This window comes from Hevea brasiliensis, chromosome 3, assembly GCF_030052815.1.
Source record: "Hevea brasiliensis isolate MT/VB/25A 57/8 chromosome 3, ASM3005281v1, whole genome shotgun sequence".
Taxonomy (NCBI): domain Eukaryota; kingdom Viridiplantae; phylum Streptophyta; class Magnoliopsida; order Malpighiales; family Euphorbiaceae; genus Hevea; species Hevea brasiliensis.
In genome coordinates, this window is record NC_079495.1 from 33,411,775 (window position 1) to 33,432,083 (window position 20,309).

The 20,309-nt window shown below is 32.3% G+C and overlaps 1 protein-coding gene across 1 annotated transcript in view; it reads left to right on the forward strand.

Moving 5' to 3' along the window:
- The first annotated feature begins 10,398 nt into the window (after positions 1 to 10,398).
- LOC110669807 (DNA gyrase subunit B, chloroplastic/mitochondrial) overlaps positions 10,399 to 20,309 on the forward strand; it is a 37,019-nt gene continuing 27,108 nt past the window's right edge. The window contains exons 1-6 of the mRNA XM_021831597.2: positions 10,399 to 10,622; positions 11,432 to 11,576; positions 12,556 to 12,636; positions 12,748 to 12,861; positions 13,507 to 13,563; positions 14,123 to 14,224. Coding sequence (XP_021687289.2) covers positions 10,453 to 10,622; positions 11,432 to 11,576; positions 12,556 to 12,636; positions 12,748 to 12,861; positions 13,507 to 13,563; positions 14,123 to 14,224 — 669 coding nt within the window. The 5' untranslated portion in view covers positions 10,399 to 10,452. The remainder of the gene's footprint in view (positions 10,623 to 11,431; positions 11,577 to 12,555; positions 12,637 to 12,747; positions 12,862 to 13,506; positions 13,564 to 14,122; positions 14,225 to 20,309) is intronic.

Genomic DNA, 20,309 nt, shown 5'->3' on the forward strand with positions numbered 1-20,309 from the left:
ATCCATGTGCATGATTGAATGAACCAAACCATGCGCACCATTAGTGTTCATCATCATGCCGCTACCTATTCTTTGCAACTAGCAATGAATCAATCAACTTTTGATCAAATCACATAATTAAATCAGATATTAAACAATCTAAATGGCAAATATAGTGGCTCTGATACTAATTGAAGGAGCGGAAGCATGAAAATTATTAGTTTAGAACATTGAATTCAAAAATTTTCTTCTAGGGTCTCATGCATCATGCAAGATTCATTATTTACCTAATTGATTTCAATGTTTAATAGTATATTAAAACACTTTTAATATATTTTTGGATCTACATTTGCCATTTAAGATTTTAGAATTAACATATTAATTCATTAGAACCCTAGATTAATTCAAGAACATGTGCACTAACCTTTTGATGCACTGTAGACGTGTTTGATACCTTTGGGTAGCACCTAGGACCCCAAATGTTGTCCCTCTAGATGGTCCACACCAAGATCACCAATGGCAGCCTCTTGAACAGTTTTTAAAGCCTTGCCAACCAATTAGAAAATAGGGATTTACCTTTAGAGAGGTTGTAGATGTATACAGGACACTATAAACAATTTCTAGCAATTTTAATTCAAGAGAATATGGGCAATTCTCTTTGAATTGATGAGAGATGAAGAAGAAGAGAGGAAGAAGACTTCAAGGGTGGCGGCACCTCTTTGATAAAATCAGAATGTTATTCATTCTTTCATAACAATACATTATATAATTAGGTCATCACTTAAAACCCTTGCCACATGTCATCTTCTGATTGGCTCAGAATTTTAATTGACCTAATCACATTAAGCCAAGTATCAAAGCTAGATTTAATCTTGACTTTGATCATCTTACATGATTAGAAGACAAATGGCAAACTTATATGGTGCCATGTGTCACCATCTCATGGTGCCACATGTCATCCTGTGAAATGACCAAATTACCCTTGTGTTGTAATTTTGAGTTCTCAACCCAAAATAATTATTTCTTCTCTTCTAATAAATATATATCAAATATAAATTAATTAATTAATTTCTCATAATTAAATTCATATTTAAATACTTTAAATATAAATTTAACTTATACTATACATCCAATAACTTAGATTTGGTTTCAAGTCATGCTAGGGACTTTGCAATCTAATTGTAAACTAAACCTATTTAATTAATCAATTAAACTCTTTAGCTAATTAATTAAATCACATTTAACTTGGTGATTACTTGTGTATGTGTGTGACTCACTAGGCTTATCAGTATTTGGCAATGAGATATGATATTAACTCTTAATATCATTAGAACTCTTTCTTACCATAAATGATTTCTCTAAATCATTTTATGCACCTCATAGACCATGGTTAACACCTAGCATAGCATGCCATGGCCACCCAATTAGTAATAAGGAATACCTTAAATGAACCTTTTATCATATGTTACCATGCACTAGAATCTCTCTGTTACAAAATCCCAATTCGAGCTAGAGTCATGATTTATGTCAAACTCCATTTGCTATGAATATTATGTTCTCTTTTAATTCCAATTCTTGATTAAAAATATTTTCTCATTAGAAACTCTTTTCTGATTAAATATATCTGTCTTGGCTAGGAACTTGAAATATCAAGAATAATTAAATGAACATAGGATTTTATCCCTATTTACTTAGGATAACAGATTCCATCTTGATCAACACCTACCCCTATATATAACTAGTAGGAGCCAACACATGCCCATATACCCATACACAGTACAAGTATGAAAGCAGTATCAAACTCAAACCACCTATATACAAGATAACTGTGCTATCTCAGGTCTAAAGATTATATGTACTGATATGATTTATGACAATGCATTGACAAGAGTAAACTCCATGTGCTTATCATAAATGTTACTGGTTCGGCCTACATATCATGCATAAGTGCCTATCATGTTTGTCATATGGTATGAGACTCACCATTCCATCTTATTTACATCTCATATAAATAACTTGGGCACAAACATGATTATAATCTTTCTGGATAAGTCATGTCCTTATTGTGAAGTATCCTCGATTGTGAACCAATTGATGATACTTTGTGCTAGAAATACTATCACTCATATTCTTAACAACTTAATAATAGAATTTCTAACAAAATATCAATGGACCTTTTCTATTACATATAAATATATTATGTAAACGAAAAAGTGAAAATGCCTTTTTATTAATAAAATATGTACAAGATACATACTAAATAATATGCTATAGGGCATACTACTAACAGAGATTTGCTTGAGATGTTGCTTATGGCATGTTACACTACTTAGCCTATGATAAAGGGCAAGTCACATGTCAAACACAACTTAATTCTAGCATCTTTAAAGTTTTCAACATCAAACCTACCAAGATTTGCATGAGAAGTTGCTTGATATCTTACTTAGGGTATGTCATGATGCATAAGGTGCGGGTCAGGTTAAGTTGGAAGTCTAGCATAGCTGAAATCCATTGAAAAGTAAAACCTGCTGAGATTTGCTGAAGAACCTGCTTACCCTATATAGATAGGCAATGCAGAACCTGGAACTTGCTTAAGATGTTGCTTATGGTTAAGCAACTTCATCAGCAAGCAATTTAGAGGATGAAAAATTATGCTGACCTGAAAATTTCTACACCTCATCTTCTCTTCATTCATTTGTCTTTATCCATTTTTTGACCTATTTTAGGGCAACTTTTGAGACCAAACAAAAGCATCATTTTTCAAGTTTTTTGCCGTAAGAAGCAGGAAGAAAAGAATCACAAAAATAAAAAGGGAGAGGAAACACCATTAATCTTGGATAGAAGAGCTAGGGGTGGCCACAGTCCGGTTTCAAACTAAAACTGAATTGAAACTGGTTCGGTCAAAACTGGACTAAAAGCGGTATCGGAATCGACTTTGAACCATACCAAAACCGTCCTTCTACGGTTTAGTTTAGGTTCATATCTTTCAGGAACTGTGAACCGATAGTTCCAAATCTAATTGAACCGATAGTTCTGAATTGGACCAAATCGGCAATTTAAATACAAAAGAAGTCAATAAATGCCTCACCCCACTCCTAATTCATTCATATATATCATTAATTCTCTGCATAATTATTCTCTACACTCTCTTTAATTCTAAATACTTTTTCAATTTCTCTCAAATTCTCTAAGTAATTATTTTCTACACTCCTTTTAATTCCCAGTACTCTCTCAATTTACCTACTTTATTATTTTATTTGCTCACTAAAATTTTTCAATACTATCTCAATTACTTTATTATTATTTTATATCCTCAATAAAATTTTTAGTACCCTTTATTTTATTTTTTTTTCTCTTTTATACTTTTTTAATTATCAATTATCATACAATTTTTTAAAAAGGCAAACAAGAGAACTATAAATTTTGATTCCTCTAAATCCTAAAGAGATACATAGGCAAAATTAAGTTCAAACACTTTTTTCTAATTTCTTAAAAAAAATTAATTTCATCTCTAGTTTTTTAATTAAGTTCAAGTCTTTACTTATTAAATTTTTCTTAAAGATAAATTATTTTCACTCTCTTTTTTCTTATTTTATTTTGATTGAAAGATTTATAAGAAAAATTAAAATATTTTTATAAATATAAATTAAATTCTAAATCAATGAAATTTTTCCATAATTTTTTTTATCTAAGTCACCCTTAAATCGGCCCTAAACCGCTCTTAAACCATCCTCCAAACTGTCTTGAACCGTTCTTTTTCGAACTGCTCTTCAAACCATTTTAAATCGAGGCTCGAACCAGAACCGGGGACGGTTTGGTAGACAGTTTTTGAACCGCCGATTCAAGAACTGTCTACCAAACCGTCCCCTAGTGGTTTGGTTCAGGTTCATGATTTCATTGAACCTGAACTAGCAGTTCCTGAACCATGGCCACCCCTAAGAGGAGTTGCCGCTGCCATTTTTAGAAGCTCCAGAATTTCGAGATTTTGGGTTCTTCTACCTTAGTTTTTCTATTTTTAGTCTCTTATCATGTCTTTATTTTTTCATCATTTCCTTTTATAAATATCAACACGAGTGAGTAGAATCTTTAGATTTTAAAGTTGGGAACTATGTTTTAGATTAATTTGTGGATTTAGACTGGTTTATTCTAGATTTTATATAAGTATGAGTTTTGGTTCTTTTCTTTATGTGTCTATGTTACTTGTCTAATATTGGTACCCATTGGGTATTATCTTAATCTTTGATTAAAGGACCGAAATATGAAAATCATTGATGGATAATCAAGAATTAAAACTTAAAATCCTCAAGATTTAGAAATAAACTAGGGATTTAAGAGGATTCATTGATTGACTACAAAACTTAATGGGTTTTAAGTGAATCAAATATCATATAAAAGTTGATTTAGTTTTCTTAAAATACTCTTTGATTTGCTTAAAAAAGATATCAAAGGACTTTAGAATTAATCACTTTCAAAATCTATTTTCTCTTAAAATTGGGTGAACCAAGACAAATCCTAATCAATTTATATATAAACTCCAACTTTGGAATCATTTTTATCATTAATTAGCCTTTAATTTTAATTACCCATTATTAATTTAGTTTAATTGCATTTAGTTTAAGGGTTTATTTACTTTGTTATTTCCTTATTTTATTTAGATTTATCAATTTCATCAAGTTTCTTTACATTTGCACTTTACTTCTATTATCATTAGCCCAAATAATCGCTTCATTCATAGTTTGGTATTCAAACGCAAATCCTCATGGGAATGATACTTGACTTATCATTTTATTACTTGATACGGCCCGTATACTTGTGGATATCCAACATTAGCTAGCTAAAGTATTCTCGTGATCATGAATGGCAAGAAGATTGGTGCCAAAATATCTCTACAAATTAGAAGAAAGCACATTAATTGGAAGAACACAAGTTAAGACAATGAGGCAATATCTACAATCAAGAGTGCAAGAAAGTACCGAAGAGAAAATTGACTTTTGCAAAAGTGTCGAAAATTAATTCCATTTGTTTTGGAGCTAGAGATTATTAGAGTCCAAATTAAATTGGAATTAGGAGATTAGATAAAATAGAAAGTTTAATAGAATTTAAATTATGAAATTTAATAATTAGAAGTCTCAAAAGGAGTAGATTTTAATGGCCTATATATATGAGTAGTTAGTTAGCCATTATATTGAGAAAGCTTACAAATGGGAGAAGTGCGCCGAATTACGTGAGTTTTATTTGAGTGATTTTGGGAGTAAGAAAAATAATTAGTAGTTATATAATTATTTTTCCTTCATAGTGGATTTATTAGCATAATAGACTTACACCAAACTATGTTAAATTTTGTGTTTTTTATTTTTGCATGGGTATCATTTTTACAACAAAAACTAGCTGTGTTTATGATGTCTTGAGTAATAGATGGTGTGATTCAAGAAAACCTTGTGAAGATTTTTGAAATTGGAATAGCAAAAGAGTGAGATATCAAATTTAGGATTACCGCTTTGTTTTCTAGGCCTAAAGAAGGTTTAAGTAAATAGTGTCTCCCATTTATGTGTATATATTTATATTATTACTATATACATATATATAAAAAATTCAGTCGATTTATGTAAATAAAAGTAGCATTCTACTCCACTGTTTTGAGCTATTTAGTAGCTAGGAATATTCATGTATACCATGTTGATTCTTACGCGAAAAAAGTAGCTTGATATATGAGTACGCATAGCACTCTAATTCAATTAAGATATTGTATTAAAAAATGATTTCCACTATTCTTTTTTTATTTTGAGAATTGAAAGATTTTCGTTCTAGTGGACATTATGCACTTGTTACGCAACAAACCTTTAGAGGAAGGGCCAGATAAAATATCTCGACATAGTGGCATTAGGAACGGTAAAAACAAATTTTAAGGAATCCCTTAGCCAAAGGATATTTTCTAAATTGACATTTTTATTGTAGTATTGAAATATAATAGCTAGAACATTGTGTAACACCCCTTACCCGTCTACAGTGTAGCCAAACAGGACATGTCACACTCGGTGCCGGAGAATCCTATCTTATCTTACTTTATTCTTTTAATAACTTGTTCTCGTTATATTTTAATATCAATTATTTTTCTAAGGTGAAACCAGCGGAGTTTCCTCTATTTCTATTATCATTTGGCGTATTTCACTATTCACCTACTTGAACTTTTTAATAATATTTTATAATAAAAATCTCGTCATTTAGAATATCATCCATATATTTCAATTCCGTATTCAAATTCATACACTTTCCATTCATACTCAATTCATACGTAAAAATTGTAAAATTACATAAATTTACATGATTTATAAACTAATCACACAAGTTCATAATTTATATAATATACAAATTAATTTCAGATGAAATAGCCAATTTATTAATTTAAAACATATGCATATTAATTAAAATTTCCTAGTTTACATTACAACATAAGAAATATTTATAATATGCAAAATGCATGACATGACTTATATGGGCCCTATCTACATGCATTGCTGAGGAGGTAACAATCTTGAACACTCTACAGATCAGAATTCTAAAATCCTAGTATAATATCCACTAGGCTTTTATCTTCAGTACCTGCGCGAGGAAACAAATGCATCGTTTAATTATAATTATAATTCTAGCATCGTTCATTGTAACATTTATTTAAATTATAATTCTATTACTAATCTTTTGTATCGTTTAATTCAATACTTTCTAGGTTATCTTTGATTATTTCATAATAACTAAGGCTTTTAGAGTCATTTCATAACAGATAAATTTTTAACATCAGTCCAGTTCATTTCAATTCTTTCTGCTAAATAACTAATTTAATTTATTTTTGGTCTTCTTACTCATTTATTTAATTTCTAATGTTTTTAATTGCTAATATTCTTAACTTATTTCAATAAATTTCACTACCCAAGTAACCTATAATAGGCTGACTAAACTAGATAACGGGTCGTTGGCACTGGACACCGTAGTGTCTCGTGCCGTTATACCCTGGGACGTGTAAGCTCAGTACGTCAACCACGTATGCAGTCAGTATGGCTAAAAAGTCATGATAACATATCAGTATGCTAAAAGCCATGATAATAAGCAATCGGGAATAAAAGTCATGAGTGCGGGCATAAAGCCATAAATACAAGCATAAAGCCTTACGCAGTACTACTAAAATAATACCATATTGGCATGTCAATCTATCCAATCTGACACACGTGTCTAGGCAATACATGGGCACATTAGTACCTTTAAGGGCTCATAAGTATCATTATTTCATTATATGTTCCAATTATAATTTATAATGTTTTAATTTTTATTACTAGCAGAAGTGTAAATGTCTAAAATACAATTCTACCTAAATTATGCATTCATCATTTTATTCATTCATTATGTCATTCATATTGATCACAATTTATAACAATTATTTTCATGTTTAATTGTTCTCAAAGTATTTTTCCTTATCCTTTCTCCAATAATGAGAACTAAAGTCTCATTCATATATTCATTTATTCATTACACTATGTATGTAAATTATCATTCATATTCCAAGTAATCCATGAACATTTTATGAATTTCAAATTTAACTAAATTTTCCTTAAATCCTAGAGTCACTCAACTTAAAGAATTTAAATTCATTAATCATATTATCTATATTAACCATCCTAATAGTTTTTCTAATTTAGTATACCATTTCCTATATCATTGGAGGTTACTATTCACTTGACAATTTCCCTTCAAAGGTTGACTTTTTAATTCATAATAGATTTGTTAAGCCAAAGTTCATCAAGATACCACATTTTGCATTTTATTTTTATTAGCATTGATTGCCAAACTTAATTCTTAGCCTTCTAAGTTTTATTTCAAATTTTCAGAATTTGAGATCCAAATTTACTGTTCTATTAGTTCTGGCTACAGTAAAAATTTGATAAAACTTTCTTCATGAAAGTTGTACCTTTATGTGTCTTCTTTAATTCCCTTTTTGAATCACTTCATTTAGAATTTTCTAGCTCAAGAAATGCTAATTTTAGCAAGGCTAGCCAGATTGGTATCTACCCAGAATTTCTAGGCAGAATGTGTTCTGGTAGTTTCAGTACCTTATATTTGGCTAGCATTTCTGATGGTTTATGATCAAAATTTGAGGTGGTGTTCTTCATAAAAGTTGTCCTAAATTGTGTAAGCTTTCTATTGGTATAAAATTTAGGTCATTTGGACATTTTTACACTGAGTTATGACTATTTGAATAAACACTGTTCATTTGGTCAATTTTTAGGACCAGCAGGTTGGTTACCCGAATTTGGTCAATTTTTTAGGGTATTCTAAGTTTTTTTTTCTGGGTAAGGTTTCTTCATCAAAGTTATGCCATTATGTGTCTAGTTTCATGTCTAATTAGCCTTGCACCAATTGAACCTACACCACTCAAGTTAGAGTTGCCCAAATCTGTTGGACTCACATCTAGCCCTGCAGGTCATCTAAGGCAGCATACCTAACCTCAATTTCATTGGCATAAATCACTTCAATTCCTCATCAAATATAGCTAAATGGTCACTAATTGACCATTAGGACTCCAATTCCATAACACATAAACAAAACCCTAACTTCCTTGATAGAGTTACTTTACAAGCTTGCAAAACCTCTCTTTTCTTCTTCTTTTTGCTGCCTTTAGCTTGCCCAAGGTGCAAAGACAATTTTTAATGAAAGGGATAAGAGGTTTTATGGTGTAAATTGGTGGAAAATGAAGCTTGGTTGAAGGGACAACAATGGTGGATGTGAGGAGTGGTTCGGCCAGCTGAAGAAGGAGAAGGAAAATCTGATTTTTTTCTTTGATTTTTATCTCTTTTAATTGTTTTAAGAAAGCTTATTGCGTTTGTGATTGGTGGGAGCTTTTTAAATGACATCATAGTGATGTCATAAGTCTCATTTTAATTCATTTTCTTTTCTTTTCTTTTCTACTCATTTTCAATTTAATTTTCATAAATTTTTATTTATATTTTATGTCATATAGTTCACTTACATAAATAGACAAGTTGATCAAAAATCGTCTCTGAAGGCGAAATGATCAAAATGCCCTCCGTCTGGTTTAAGGAGCCAGAACTATCTGTATCGATCTTAAAAATTCTCCTAACCTTTTCTTAGCATTCTAATGCTACCTAGGGCTCCGTAACTCTTCTCTAGCATCCCAGAAATTATTTCACAGGGTTTCCTTACGAGTATAGGGTCGACAACTGTTTTTACAGTCGCTTCCCTTTAGGTTACTCATCACCGGGGCATCGGCTCATTTAACTTTGCTGTATTTCATTTCTAAAATTTTTTCTTGCCATTATTTGGGTTATTTATGACCCCTCACTCTAGTTTACATATAGTTCCAGACATTCCAACTGTCCGGACTGACATTAATCACCAGAACAGTTGAATGTATGGACTAACTAAAGTGAGGTTGTTACAATTAGATATCCAAGAGATGTCTTTTATTTGCATTCACGCCTTTTGGAAAGAGCCGCTAAATTAAGTTATCATTTAATTGAATGAAGTATGACTGCTCTACTAATAATAGAGACCCAATCAAGAGATGTTTCGGCTTATATTCCTACTAATGTAATTTCTATTACAGATGGACAGATATTTTTATTTGCCAATCTATTCAATGCTAGAATCAGGCCTACTAGTAATATATCTTTGGTCTGCTGAGTAATCAGGTGTCTTAATCACCAATGTTGGCATTCATGTAAAAAGGCAATTGTTAACTTAGGGGACAAATGCTAAAAAATAATATTTAAATAAGTGTGTGTATTAAAGATAGAGGCAAAGGAAATAGGAGGCATGGAAGAATAGGGAAAGATTGTAATCATGTGAGAGGGGTAGGGGAATGTGGTGAGTTGCATTGTGGGGTGTGGAAGAGGGGAAGCAAACCTAGTGAATCGTGTGTTAGGGGGGAGAGGATATCAAGTTTCAAGGTAATTTTTTCAATAATATTTATTAATGGGTGGCATTTATAGTACTTTTCATACTTTTGATTACTTTTAAGTGAAAAAAATTACACTTTTATGGACAGATTGATAAAAATAAAATATGATGACAAACTAATTCCATTATAAAATGGGATAGAACTAATCACTTAATATTTTCAATTTTCAAAAATTAAATAATTATTTATTTAAAATAATATCTATTTTCAAACTTGAAAGTCATTAACAAGGAAAATATTTTTATAATTTTAATATTATCATGCTCAATTATACATGAGATTCATTATATTAAACAATTTGATTAATCACTTTTTTAATAATTTTTTTTATTGATGTGTTATTGTATCATGTTAGAATGAAACAAATGGGCCGGCCCTAAATTCCGATTGGGTTGCAACAAGAGCACAGATTGAAGCCCTAATTTCGATGGAGGGAAAAAATTGGATTTTTATCTTAATTTTGCGTGTTTTTGGTTCAACAGACACTCAGAAAACCCCAGTTGCAGATGGCGCTCCTTCTAAAACCCCGTAATCTTCATCGTCTTCTTCGTATAATCATGGCCTGTCGTTGCTCACCTCTTTCTCTTCCTTCTTCTTCTTCTTCTTCTTCTTTTCACAGTCACATTTCCTCTTCTTTTTCTTCTCTCTCACGCCCCCTTCCTGCTTTAAAGCCCAGGTTTTTCATCTACACCCTCTCTTGTTTACGTTTTTAGTAGGAATTGTATTTTTGTTGTTTTTTTTTGGTTCAGTTTCTGGTTTGTTTACGAGGAAACTTGGGAAAGGAAATGGAAGGACACTAGTATTATGTTTCTGTTTTTCCGTTGCAAAAAAGGTTGCGAGAACTGTATAAGTTTTATTATGACTTTATGTTTGCGTAATTGTAGATTTGCAATGACAGGATTTGAGTTTACTTTGATTGTTTAAATTGCTTAAATGAGTGAGGTTTAAATACATGGGTTTTCTTTAGCTGGTTGGATTCACGAGTGAAGTTAGATTATTGAGCATGAGCATGGATGGAAATTAGTTTGAGTATAGCCACCGTAAAGTGTAAGTTCAAATAAACTCAAATTTGTTTCGAGAATTTTTTCTGAACCTACTTTACAAAGACCCCCCTTCCTCTCTCTCAATACTCTTTGAATTAAAAATGAAATCAAAATTTTTTTTGAAATGCCACCTAATATGGATTGTAAAATCAAATATTCATTATTCTCCCTAACTTTCTCTAACAGGGATTAGGTTTGAATTAGGTCTTAAAGATAGAAAATTCAAAAAGCAGAATTCAAGTCATTTCTAAGGTGCTTCTACAGCCGAATAGAACATGTTAATTATCTCTTTTTGTTGTATAATTTTATTGACAAGAAAACAAATGGTGAAATATGTGCAATGGAATGGGATTTATGTGTTTTGGTTAGTAGCATAATTTGATAATCTTTTTTTATTTTATTTTATTTTTTATTTTTAATACTTGCTCTATTTATATTGCAGGGTGAGCTTTCCATTGAGTAGGGTTCCAAGTCGATTTTCAGTTCAAAATGCAGTTTCACCTAGGGCTTTCATGTCATCCAGTACTGCAACAGAGTCCTTTCAAGAAAGTGCTAGTTCGAAGGCTTATGGTTCTGATCAAATTCAGGTAAATTTATGGAACACATGTATTTCTTGAGTGCTTTTATTAATTTTGTTCAGGTAATGTACCTTCCGTCATTACAGTTGTGCTTGCAAACTAATGCAATCATGATATAGTTAGGATTGCAAATGAGCCAAGGTGAGCTTTTGTAAACTTATGCTCGGCTTGCTTATGAAACCAACTTTAAATTTAGGGCTTACTGTAGCTTGTTTATTAGAAAAAGTTAAGCATGGCCAAGAGCACCTTTGTTTGTATACACAATGTTTGTTAAACAAACCTATATGAAATTAGGAATTTTTTTAATATACTTAGTTGTAAATAAAATGTTCAAAAATGTATTCTTAAAATTAAATGAGTATTTAAAAACTATGATATGCTTAACAAATAAATTGGGTGATAAAATGTGACACTTGAAGATTATATTACAAGTATAAAATTAAAAAAATGCTATTCTTTTTTCCCATATTTTCTTTTAATAAACAGTTTTAAATGGTATTTCTTTGCATATTATAATAGTGATACATATAATTTAAGTCAAAATCAAATTATTTAGAAATTCATATATGAGCTGGCTTATGAACCTACAATGAGGCAACTCAGGTACCCTGATGAGCTGAGCTGGGTGTAGCTCATGTTTAGCCCATTTGTTGGATGATTCTTAAAAGTGAGTTTGAGTTTGGCTCATTAATTTTTAACTACCAAGCTTAGGAGAATTTTTATTGAATTAAGCTCAGAGCAGCTTATGAGTGGATCACTTCATTTGCGGCCCAGATATTGGCACTGAATTGCTCAGTTGGGATTTTGAGAGTGCTTTTCAAATGTTGTTCTTGTAATTATTTGAAGTGGTGGGGTTGTAAAGAATGATATTTGAATAAGGTGCTTATGATTATCAGAAATGATTCCTTTGTTTTGAATTTTAATATAGATTGGTCATTGTAGGCTTATGTGCATATCTCTCATTTAATTATTGTTAGCTGAAAAGTAGGTGCTGAAAGGCTTAGAACCTGTTAGGAAAAGGCCAGGGATGTACATTGGCAGTACTGGACCTCGTGGGTTGCACCATTTGGTAATTTCTTTGCTACTTTTATGGTTTTAGATGCAATTTTCCATTTTAAGTGGATTGTAGCTCAATTGAAAATTGAGATTTCTATTGATTGGTTGTGCTTTTTCCTCTTAGGTTTATGAAATATTGGATAATGCTGTTGACGAGGCCCAAGCGGGATATGCTTCAAAGATTGATGTTGTTTTACATTCTGATAATTCTGTTAGCATCACTGACAATGGGCGTGGGGTATGGCCTGCCATTTCAAATCAGTGGATAGTATTTATTATTATTTGATATTATGGAAATGTATTTATTGCTATGAAGATGTACTGTTATTTGTTCTTTGTCTAGCTGTAATATCCTTTATATCATTTGTGTTCTACACATGATTACATTAGTCCTTGGCAATGTGCACTTCAAGGCTTGTGATGATGATAAAACTTTCAATAGGAAGCTTCATCAACTTTATAAATATTGATATCTCGTACTTTTATATGAACTTCTACATGGAATTTACATAATCATTTTATTCACATTGCAATAAAATAGTTTGAATATATTGAGTTTTTTGAGTCACAATCTGAACAAATGAAGTATGAAAAACTTTCACAATCTTTTGCTCTATATGTAGTTATGTACCTAAAGTGTCACGCAATAACACACCAAAAAGTTATGTTAAGTCCTTTCCCATTTATGTAATATGTGCATGTAATGTTTCATATGTCTAACAGTTGTGATTTCTCCTGCTTATTCATCAATTTTTAGGAAATACTATTTTCTGTGTTAATTTCTTAAGAACCATGGGTAACTAATACCAACTTTTATTTATTAATATTTTTTTAATCTTTTACTTTTATTCATACATGCTTCTCTGCTTTTCTCTTCTTATAGATTCCCACTGACTTGCATCCAGTGACAAAGAAATCTGCCTTGGAGACTGTGCTAACGGTAATTCTGCATACTTGATATTTACATTATAGTTATCTGTGGAGTTTAGTTTGATGTCTTCTGTCTGCTACATGCTATTCAATTTCAAAGGTCTTAGACGTAGCTATTGAAAATTGTGTTCATACATAAGATTCTTAAGCTTTTCAGTGCATGAATATAAATTGAAGAAACCTAGTTCAATAGTGGAGATATTTTAGATAGTGTTCAACAACATTTGTGGATAAATGAATGGGCAGAGAGAAAGAAGGTGAGTCTTTTGTGGAAATATGAAAAATCAGAATAGAGATTTCACTACTCTCTTTAAAACATTTACGAGAAAACAGAAAAAAAAAAGGAGAGAAGTAAAGAAATGCAATAGTACAAATAAAATGAATGGGCTGCATGTTTTCTGGAGAAAGAAAAAGAATAAAAGGAAACCACATTGCTATCAAAGGAATCCTTAATTAGCTTGTTACCGTAGCATATAAATCCTAGTTGCCTTATGCATTTTTGCTTTTTCTTTTTTTTTTTTTTCTAAATTATTAATTTATGGTTCAAATGCTATTGATTTGTTTTGCAGGTCTTACATGCTGGTGGAAAATTTGGTGGTTCTAACAGTGGCTATAGTGTCTCTGGTGGATTACATGGTGTGGGCTTGTCTGTTGTTAATGCCTTGTCTGAGGTGTGCTTTATATTTCATTTTAACCTGATGTAACCACCATTTTTTCACATTCATGAACATTTTTTTTTTTTGTTTTACTTCCTCATTTTAATTAATTTATAAGTTAGAGAGTCTCCTTTAGTCCTAAGTGTTGAAATCAAAGAAAATTGAAGTATTTCTGTGTGTATTTCACTATATAAATTGATTTATAGTGATTCTAATTTATACACAAAGGCTATAACCTAAATAGGAAAAGCTAATAAATACAAATAGCCCTAATTTACTAATTTACAATCTAATTTACAGCTAATTCACTAATCAAGGGATTCTAACACTCCCCCTCAAGTTGGTTCATATATATTGCACATGCCCAACTTGCAAACTAGGGTATGAAACACGTTACAACTTAATCCCTTAGTGAATACATCAGCTAACTGGTCTTTTGAACCTACGTAAGAGACACTTGACGAACCGTTCACAATTTTTTCTTTTATAAAGTGTCTGTCAATCTCTATATGCTTGGTCCGGTAATGCTGAACTGGATTATGAACTATACTAATGGCCGCTTTGTTATCATAAAATAAGGACAAACTACTGGCTTCTAGCAGTTTTAATTCCTCCATCAACTTCCGTAACCATAATAACTCACAGATACCTTGAGCCATTGCTCTGAATTCAGCCTCTGCACTGGATCTAATTGTCACATTTTGCTTCTTGCTTATCCAGGTAATTAGATTATCACCAACAAAAGTACAGTAATCTGATGTTGTCTGTCAATCTCTATATGCTTGGTCCGGTAATGCTGAACTGGATTATGAACTATACTAATGGCCGCTTTGTTATCATAAAATAAGGACAAACTACTGGCTTCTAGCAGTTTTAATTCCTCCATCAACTTCCGTAACCATAATAACTCACAGATACCTTGAGCCATTGCTCTGAATTTAGCCTCTGCACTGGATCTAACTGTCACATTTTGCTTCTTGCTTATCCAGGTGATTAGATTATCACCAACAAAAGTACAGTAATCTGATGTTGATCTTCTATCATCAAGAGATCCAACCTAATCTGCATCTGTAAAGGCCTTAATCTGAAGGTGACAATACTTTGAGAAAAGAAGTCATTTCTCAAGTGCAGATTTTAAGTATCGCAAGCAGCGGAAAACAACCTCCAAATGAGATTCACGAGGATCATGCATATACTGATTCACTAAACCCACTGCATATACTATGTCTGGTTTAGTTTGCGAAAGATAAATCAATCTGCCAACCAACCTTTAATATCTCTTTATATCCACTGATTTCCCAACTCCAGCTTGCAATTTATGATTTGCCTTAATGGGAGACTCTGCTGGTTTACAACCCAACAATTTTGTTTCTTCCAACAGATCTAAAATGTACTTCTTTTGAGAAATAAATATTCCTTTATCTGATATGGCAATCTCTATTCCAATAAAGTGCTTTAGCCTTCCCAAATCTTTGATTTTAAACTCCTGTGCTAAGCGCTCCTTTAAATAAGTTATTTCTTCCTTATCATCACCAATTACCACAATATTATCCATATAGACAATAAGTAGTGTGATTTTGCCCCTACAGTGTCTCATAAATAAGGTGTGATCAACATTGATTTGGCAGTATCTGAAGGAAATCGCCTTACTGAACTTGTCAAACCATGCCCTTGGTGACTGTTTTAAACCATACAAAGCCTTCTTCTATCTGCAAACTCTCTCTGGTCTTTTTATTCTCAAACCCTAGAGGAATTTTCATATACACTTCTTCCAATTTACCATGTAGAAAGACATTTTTTACATCAAACTGTTGTAAGTCCCACTTAAGATTTTGTAATGAATACTAGTAAGGAGAATAAGGTTTGTAATTGTATGTGGAAAGAGTAAAATAGTGAGGGTGGTATGTGGTAGTTGAGTAGTTGTAAAGATGTTACAGCTTTTTAAGAGAAAGTCAAAAGTAGTTATAGTGGTCAGGAGTGTATAAATAGAGTATATTTGTATTAGAATAGGCTATTCCAAGAATCAATAAACAAGAATACTTTTCTTTCATCTCTGAATATTCTCCTCTTCTCATCCAATTTAATTCTTTTCTCATCCAATCTATCTCTTTTCTCATCTATTTCTCTCTCTTTTTCTCCCTATTCCTTTGTTTCACTAAGTGTGCAGGCTGTTATGTAACAAATTGGTATCAGAGCCTTGATCTGAGTTGGGTTTGCTTCCAATATTTTCTGTTGGAGTCACAACTCTGGGCAGATTCATGGGAGTCTTCCAAAATTCTATAATTCTAGGTTTGTCTCTGCTCTTCTCTCTTTCTCTCTTCTTTCCCTCTATTCCTTCTTTTCTTCTTCCTCTCTCTCTGAAATTTCTTCCCTTTCTCACCTCAATTTCTTCTTCTTTTTTCTTTATTTCTTGAAATTCTTGAATCAAATTCTTTCTTCTTCTGTCACTTTCTGGTTCTTTCTTCTATTTCCTTCTTTAATTTCTTATTTCCAGCATTTCAAGAAACCTGTTTCTTGAAATTCTTGAAAATTTTCTTCCTCTTCCTCGTTCTTCTCTCTTGTGAGCTACCTTATTCTGTTTTCCCCTATCAAATTTTTCTCAATTTCCCTATTTTCAATTTCTGCCTTGTTAGGATTTCAAAATCAAGACTTGTTTTGTCAAATTCAAGAAACATCTGAAATAACAAAAAAATCTTTCTTTCCGCTCAATCTTTCTTCATTCTCTACAAAATATGTTCTTTCTATTTTTGTAATTTCTTCTCTATTCTTCTTTTCAAAATTTTTCTTCTTCCTTTCTTTGTGCTTTTCTTCCAATTCCAGTATCAATTCCTTATCCCTGCTCAGATCTGATTTTCTTTTACTATTTTCCTCCTCAATTTTCTTTCTCAAATTTTCTTGAAAGTAAAATACAATCAGAGCATCAAACCATGGGAGTACAATCTTGGGAACAAAAGGATCTTAAGGGAATGCTAGAAATTTTTGAAAGAAGAGTAACAGAACGCTTAGAGGAGTTGCAATATCAAAAATGGAAAAGATTAGATAAGTTGTTAGAAGGGCAAATAGAAAGGAGGGATAAATTGTTTCAAGAGGCGCAATCCAAAAGTCAATTTCAAGATTTGGAGCTGAGATCTCAAATTCTAGGAGGTTTTACAGAAAATGGAAAGAAAACAGAAAATATTGCAGCCTTTACTAATGAAGATGCATTGGAATTGTGTCTTGCACAAGGAAGGAAAACAGTATAACATCTGGAGCAGGATTTTCTTCCTCATATGTCTAGTATAAGTGAGGTTTTTGGGGAGGAGAATGATGAAGATATAGAATACAACAATCATGGAACTAAAGTTTATTGGGGTGATAACAAGGAATTGGAAAAGACCAAGGAGAGTGCTGCTAAGAAGGAGATTGTCCTTCTTGATGATAAGATTCATGGGGATGGAGATGTGAAGAAGTCGATTCAAAAGGAGGAGCAAAAATTTCAATTTCTTGAAGTCTCCATTCAGCAGAGTTTTGAGAATGATGTTAATGGTGCAAATTATGAGAATACTCAGGGTTTTGAGAATGATAACATTACTGAAGCCTCTAGTAAAGTGCATATGAGGCAACTAGACTATTCAATGGGGAGAATAAGAGCTGAATATGAAGTGAAATTCCTTTGTTCAATGACACAAATGATGATTTTGCCTCAGTTACGAATGGAAGAAGTGTTGGAAGCTGCACAATCTAGAGTCCAAAAACCTAAAATTTTTGAAAGCAATGGGAATGGATGGAGTTTACTAATTCAAGAGAACCATGATTGTGAGTTTTACTATTGTGAGTTCCTAATGTCCATAGAGGATAAATGGGAGATATCAAGAAGGCTGAAGAAGAAGAAATTAATTTTGAAGAACATTGCATCTGTAATTCTCAAACAAGATGTATTTGAAAGATGGAGAAGACAAAGAAAGAAAGATTACTATAATGAAGGAAACGAATTGACATTTTGGTGCTGGTTTATTGTCCCCAATCAATAATTTCAATGTTGCACTGTTCCTTATTCATTCTTGGGGACAAGAATGATTTTAAGGAGTAGGGAATGTAATGAATACTAGTAAGGAGAATAAGGTTTGTAATTATATGTGGAAGGAGTAAAATAGTGAGGGTGGTATGTGGTGGTTGAGTAGTTGTAAAGATGTTACTGCTTTTTAAGAGAGTCAAAAGTAGTTATAGTGGTCAGGAGTGTATAAATAGAGTATATCTATATTAGAATAGGCTATTCCAAGAATCAATAAACATGAATACTTTTCTCTTATATCTGAATATTCTCTTCTCTTTTCATCCAATCTATTTCTTTTCTTTCATCCAATTTATCTCTTTTCTCATCTATCTCTCTCTCTCTCCCTATTCCTTTGTTTTACTAAGTGTGCAGGCTGTTATGTAACAGATTTGCTGCACATGGCAGCAAGATTCTGATGGTGTTCATTTTAGCAACATGAGCAAAGGTTTCTTTGTAATCTACCTCATACGTCTGTGTGAAGCTTTTTGCTACCAGCCTGGCCTTATACCTCTCAATTAAACCATCTGCTCTATGCTTCACATTGAACACCCAATTGCATCCAACCGGCTTTTTTCTAGTGGGAGAGTAACAAGTTTCCATGTCTCATTCTTTGCTAAAGCTTTCATCTCCTCCACCATAGCTGCTTTCCATTTTGGATCAAGACATGCTTTCTTCCAATCCTGTGGGATAGAAACAGGGGAAACAGACGATAGAAAGACTCTATAGGATGGAGACAAAGAATCATAGGAAATGAAATTAGAGATGGAATGTTTAGTACATGTTCTAATACCTTTTCTGAGAGCAATAGGAATATGAAGATCATTATCAGAAGAAGGAAAAATAGATTGAGAATCAAAATTAGACTTATCAGGAACCAAATGTGACTCATCACATAACTCAGGATGTCTAGGAATTCAATTTAGGGATTTCAATTGATCAGCAATTTCCTGCTCGATGGCTATATCTGTCTTATTCCGCCGAGTATATATTCTCAAATCTGGTATATTCAGTCTCTCGAGAGATTTAGGTGACGCCCCCTGGGTATTATTGTTAGGTATAGACTCTAAATCCAGATTCTCCCTCTGAAGTTGAAGATGGGAAGAAGACGAAGATGAAGGGAAATACACCTCTTCTTTCCGATGCTCTCTCTGAAGAGGTGGATGAAAATAAGATTTAGATTCCCTGAAGATAACATCCATGCTCACAAAATATTTCCGTGTAGGAGGGTGGTAACACTTATACCCCTTCTTAGTACTAGAATATCCAACAAAGACACATTTGAGGGCCCGAGATTCTAACTTTTCACTATTAAGCTTATGAACAAAGCAAACACACCTAAAGACCTTTGGAGGGACAATATATGAATTTTTACCCTGCAAAACCTCTAAAGGACTCTTAAACTCCAATGTCTGAAGTGGCATTATCTTAATAAGATATGCAGCAGAAAAAATAGCATCCCCCCAGTAAGGTTTAAGAATATTCATGGTAAACATGAGAGCCTAGCAACCTTAAGCAAGTGTTTATTTTTCCTCTTAGACACTCCATTTTGTGAACTAGTGTTAACACAACTAGTCTGATGTAAAATCTCATGTGACTTCAAATACTCTTAAAAGACTCCATTTATATATTCTGTATCATTATCAGTTCTCAGTATTTTAACATGAGCATTAAATTGTGTACTAAACATTTTTTGAAACTGCTGAAAACGGGAAAAAAACTTCATTTTTCCCTTTTATCAAATATACCCAAGTTAACGTACTGCAACAATCAATAAAGATCACAAACCATCTATAACTCGGTAAAGACACAGTTTGAGTAGGTTTTCACACATCAGAATGGATAGTCATAAAAGGAACTGAAGTTTTATTATTTATTGCAGGATAAGATTGTCTAGTATGTTTAGCAAACTCGTAAGCATCACATACTAACAATTTAGTTTTGCATTGCTTAAACAAAAAAGGATAAAGTTTCCGTAAAACGGTAAATGAGGGATGTCCTAGTCTCTTATGCCACTGAAAATTTTTTCCTTAGCACCCATAGACTATCCCAACATTGCCTAGCCAACAT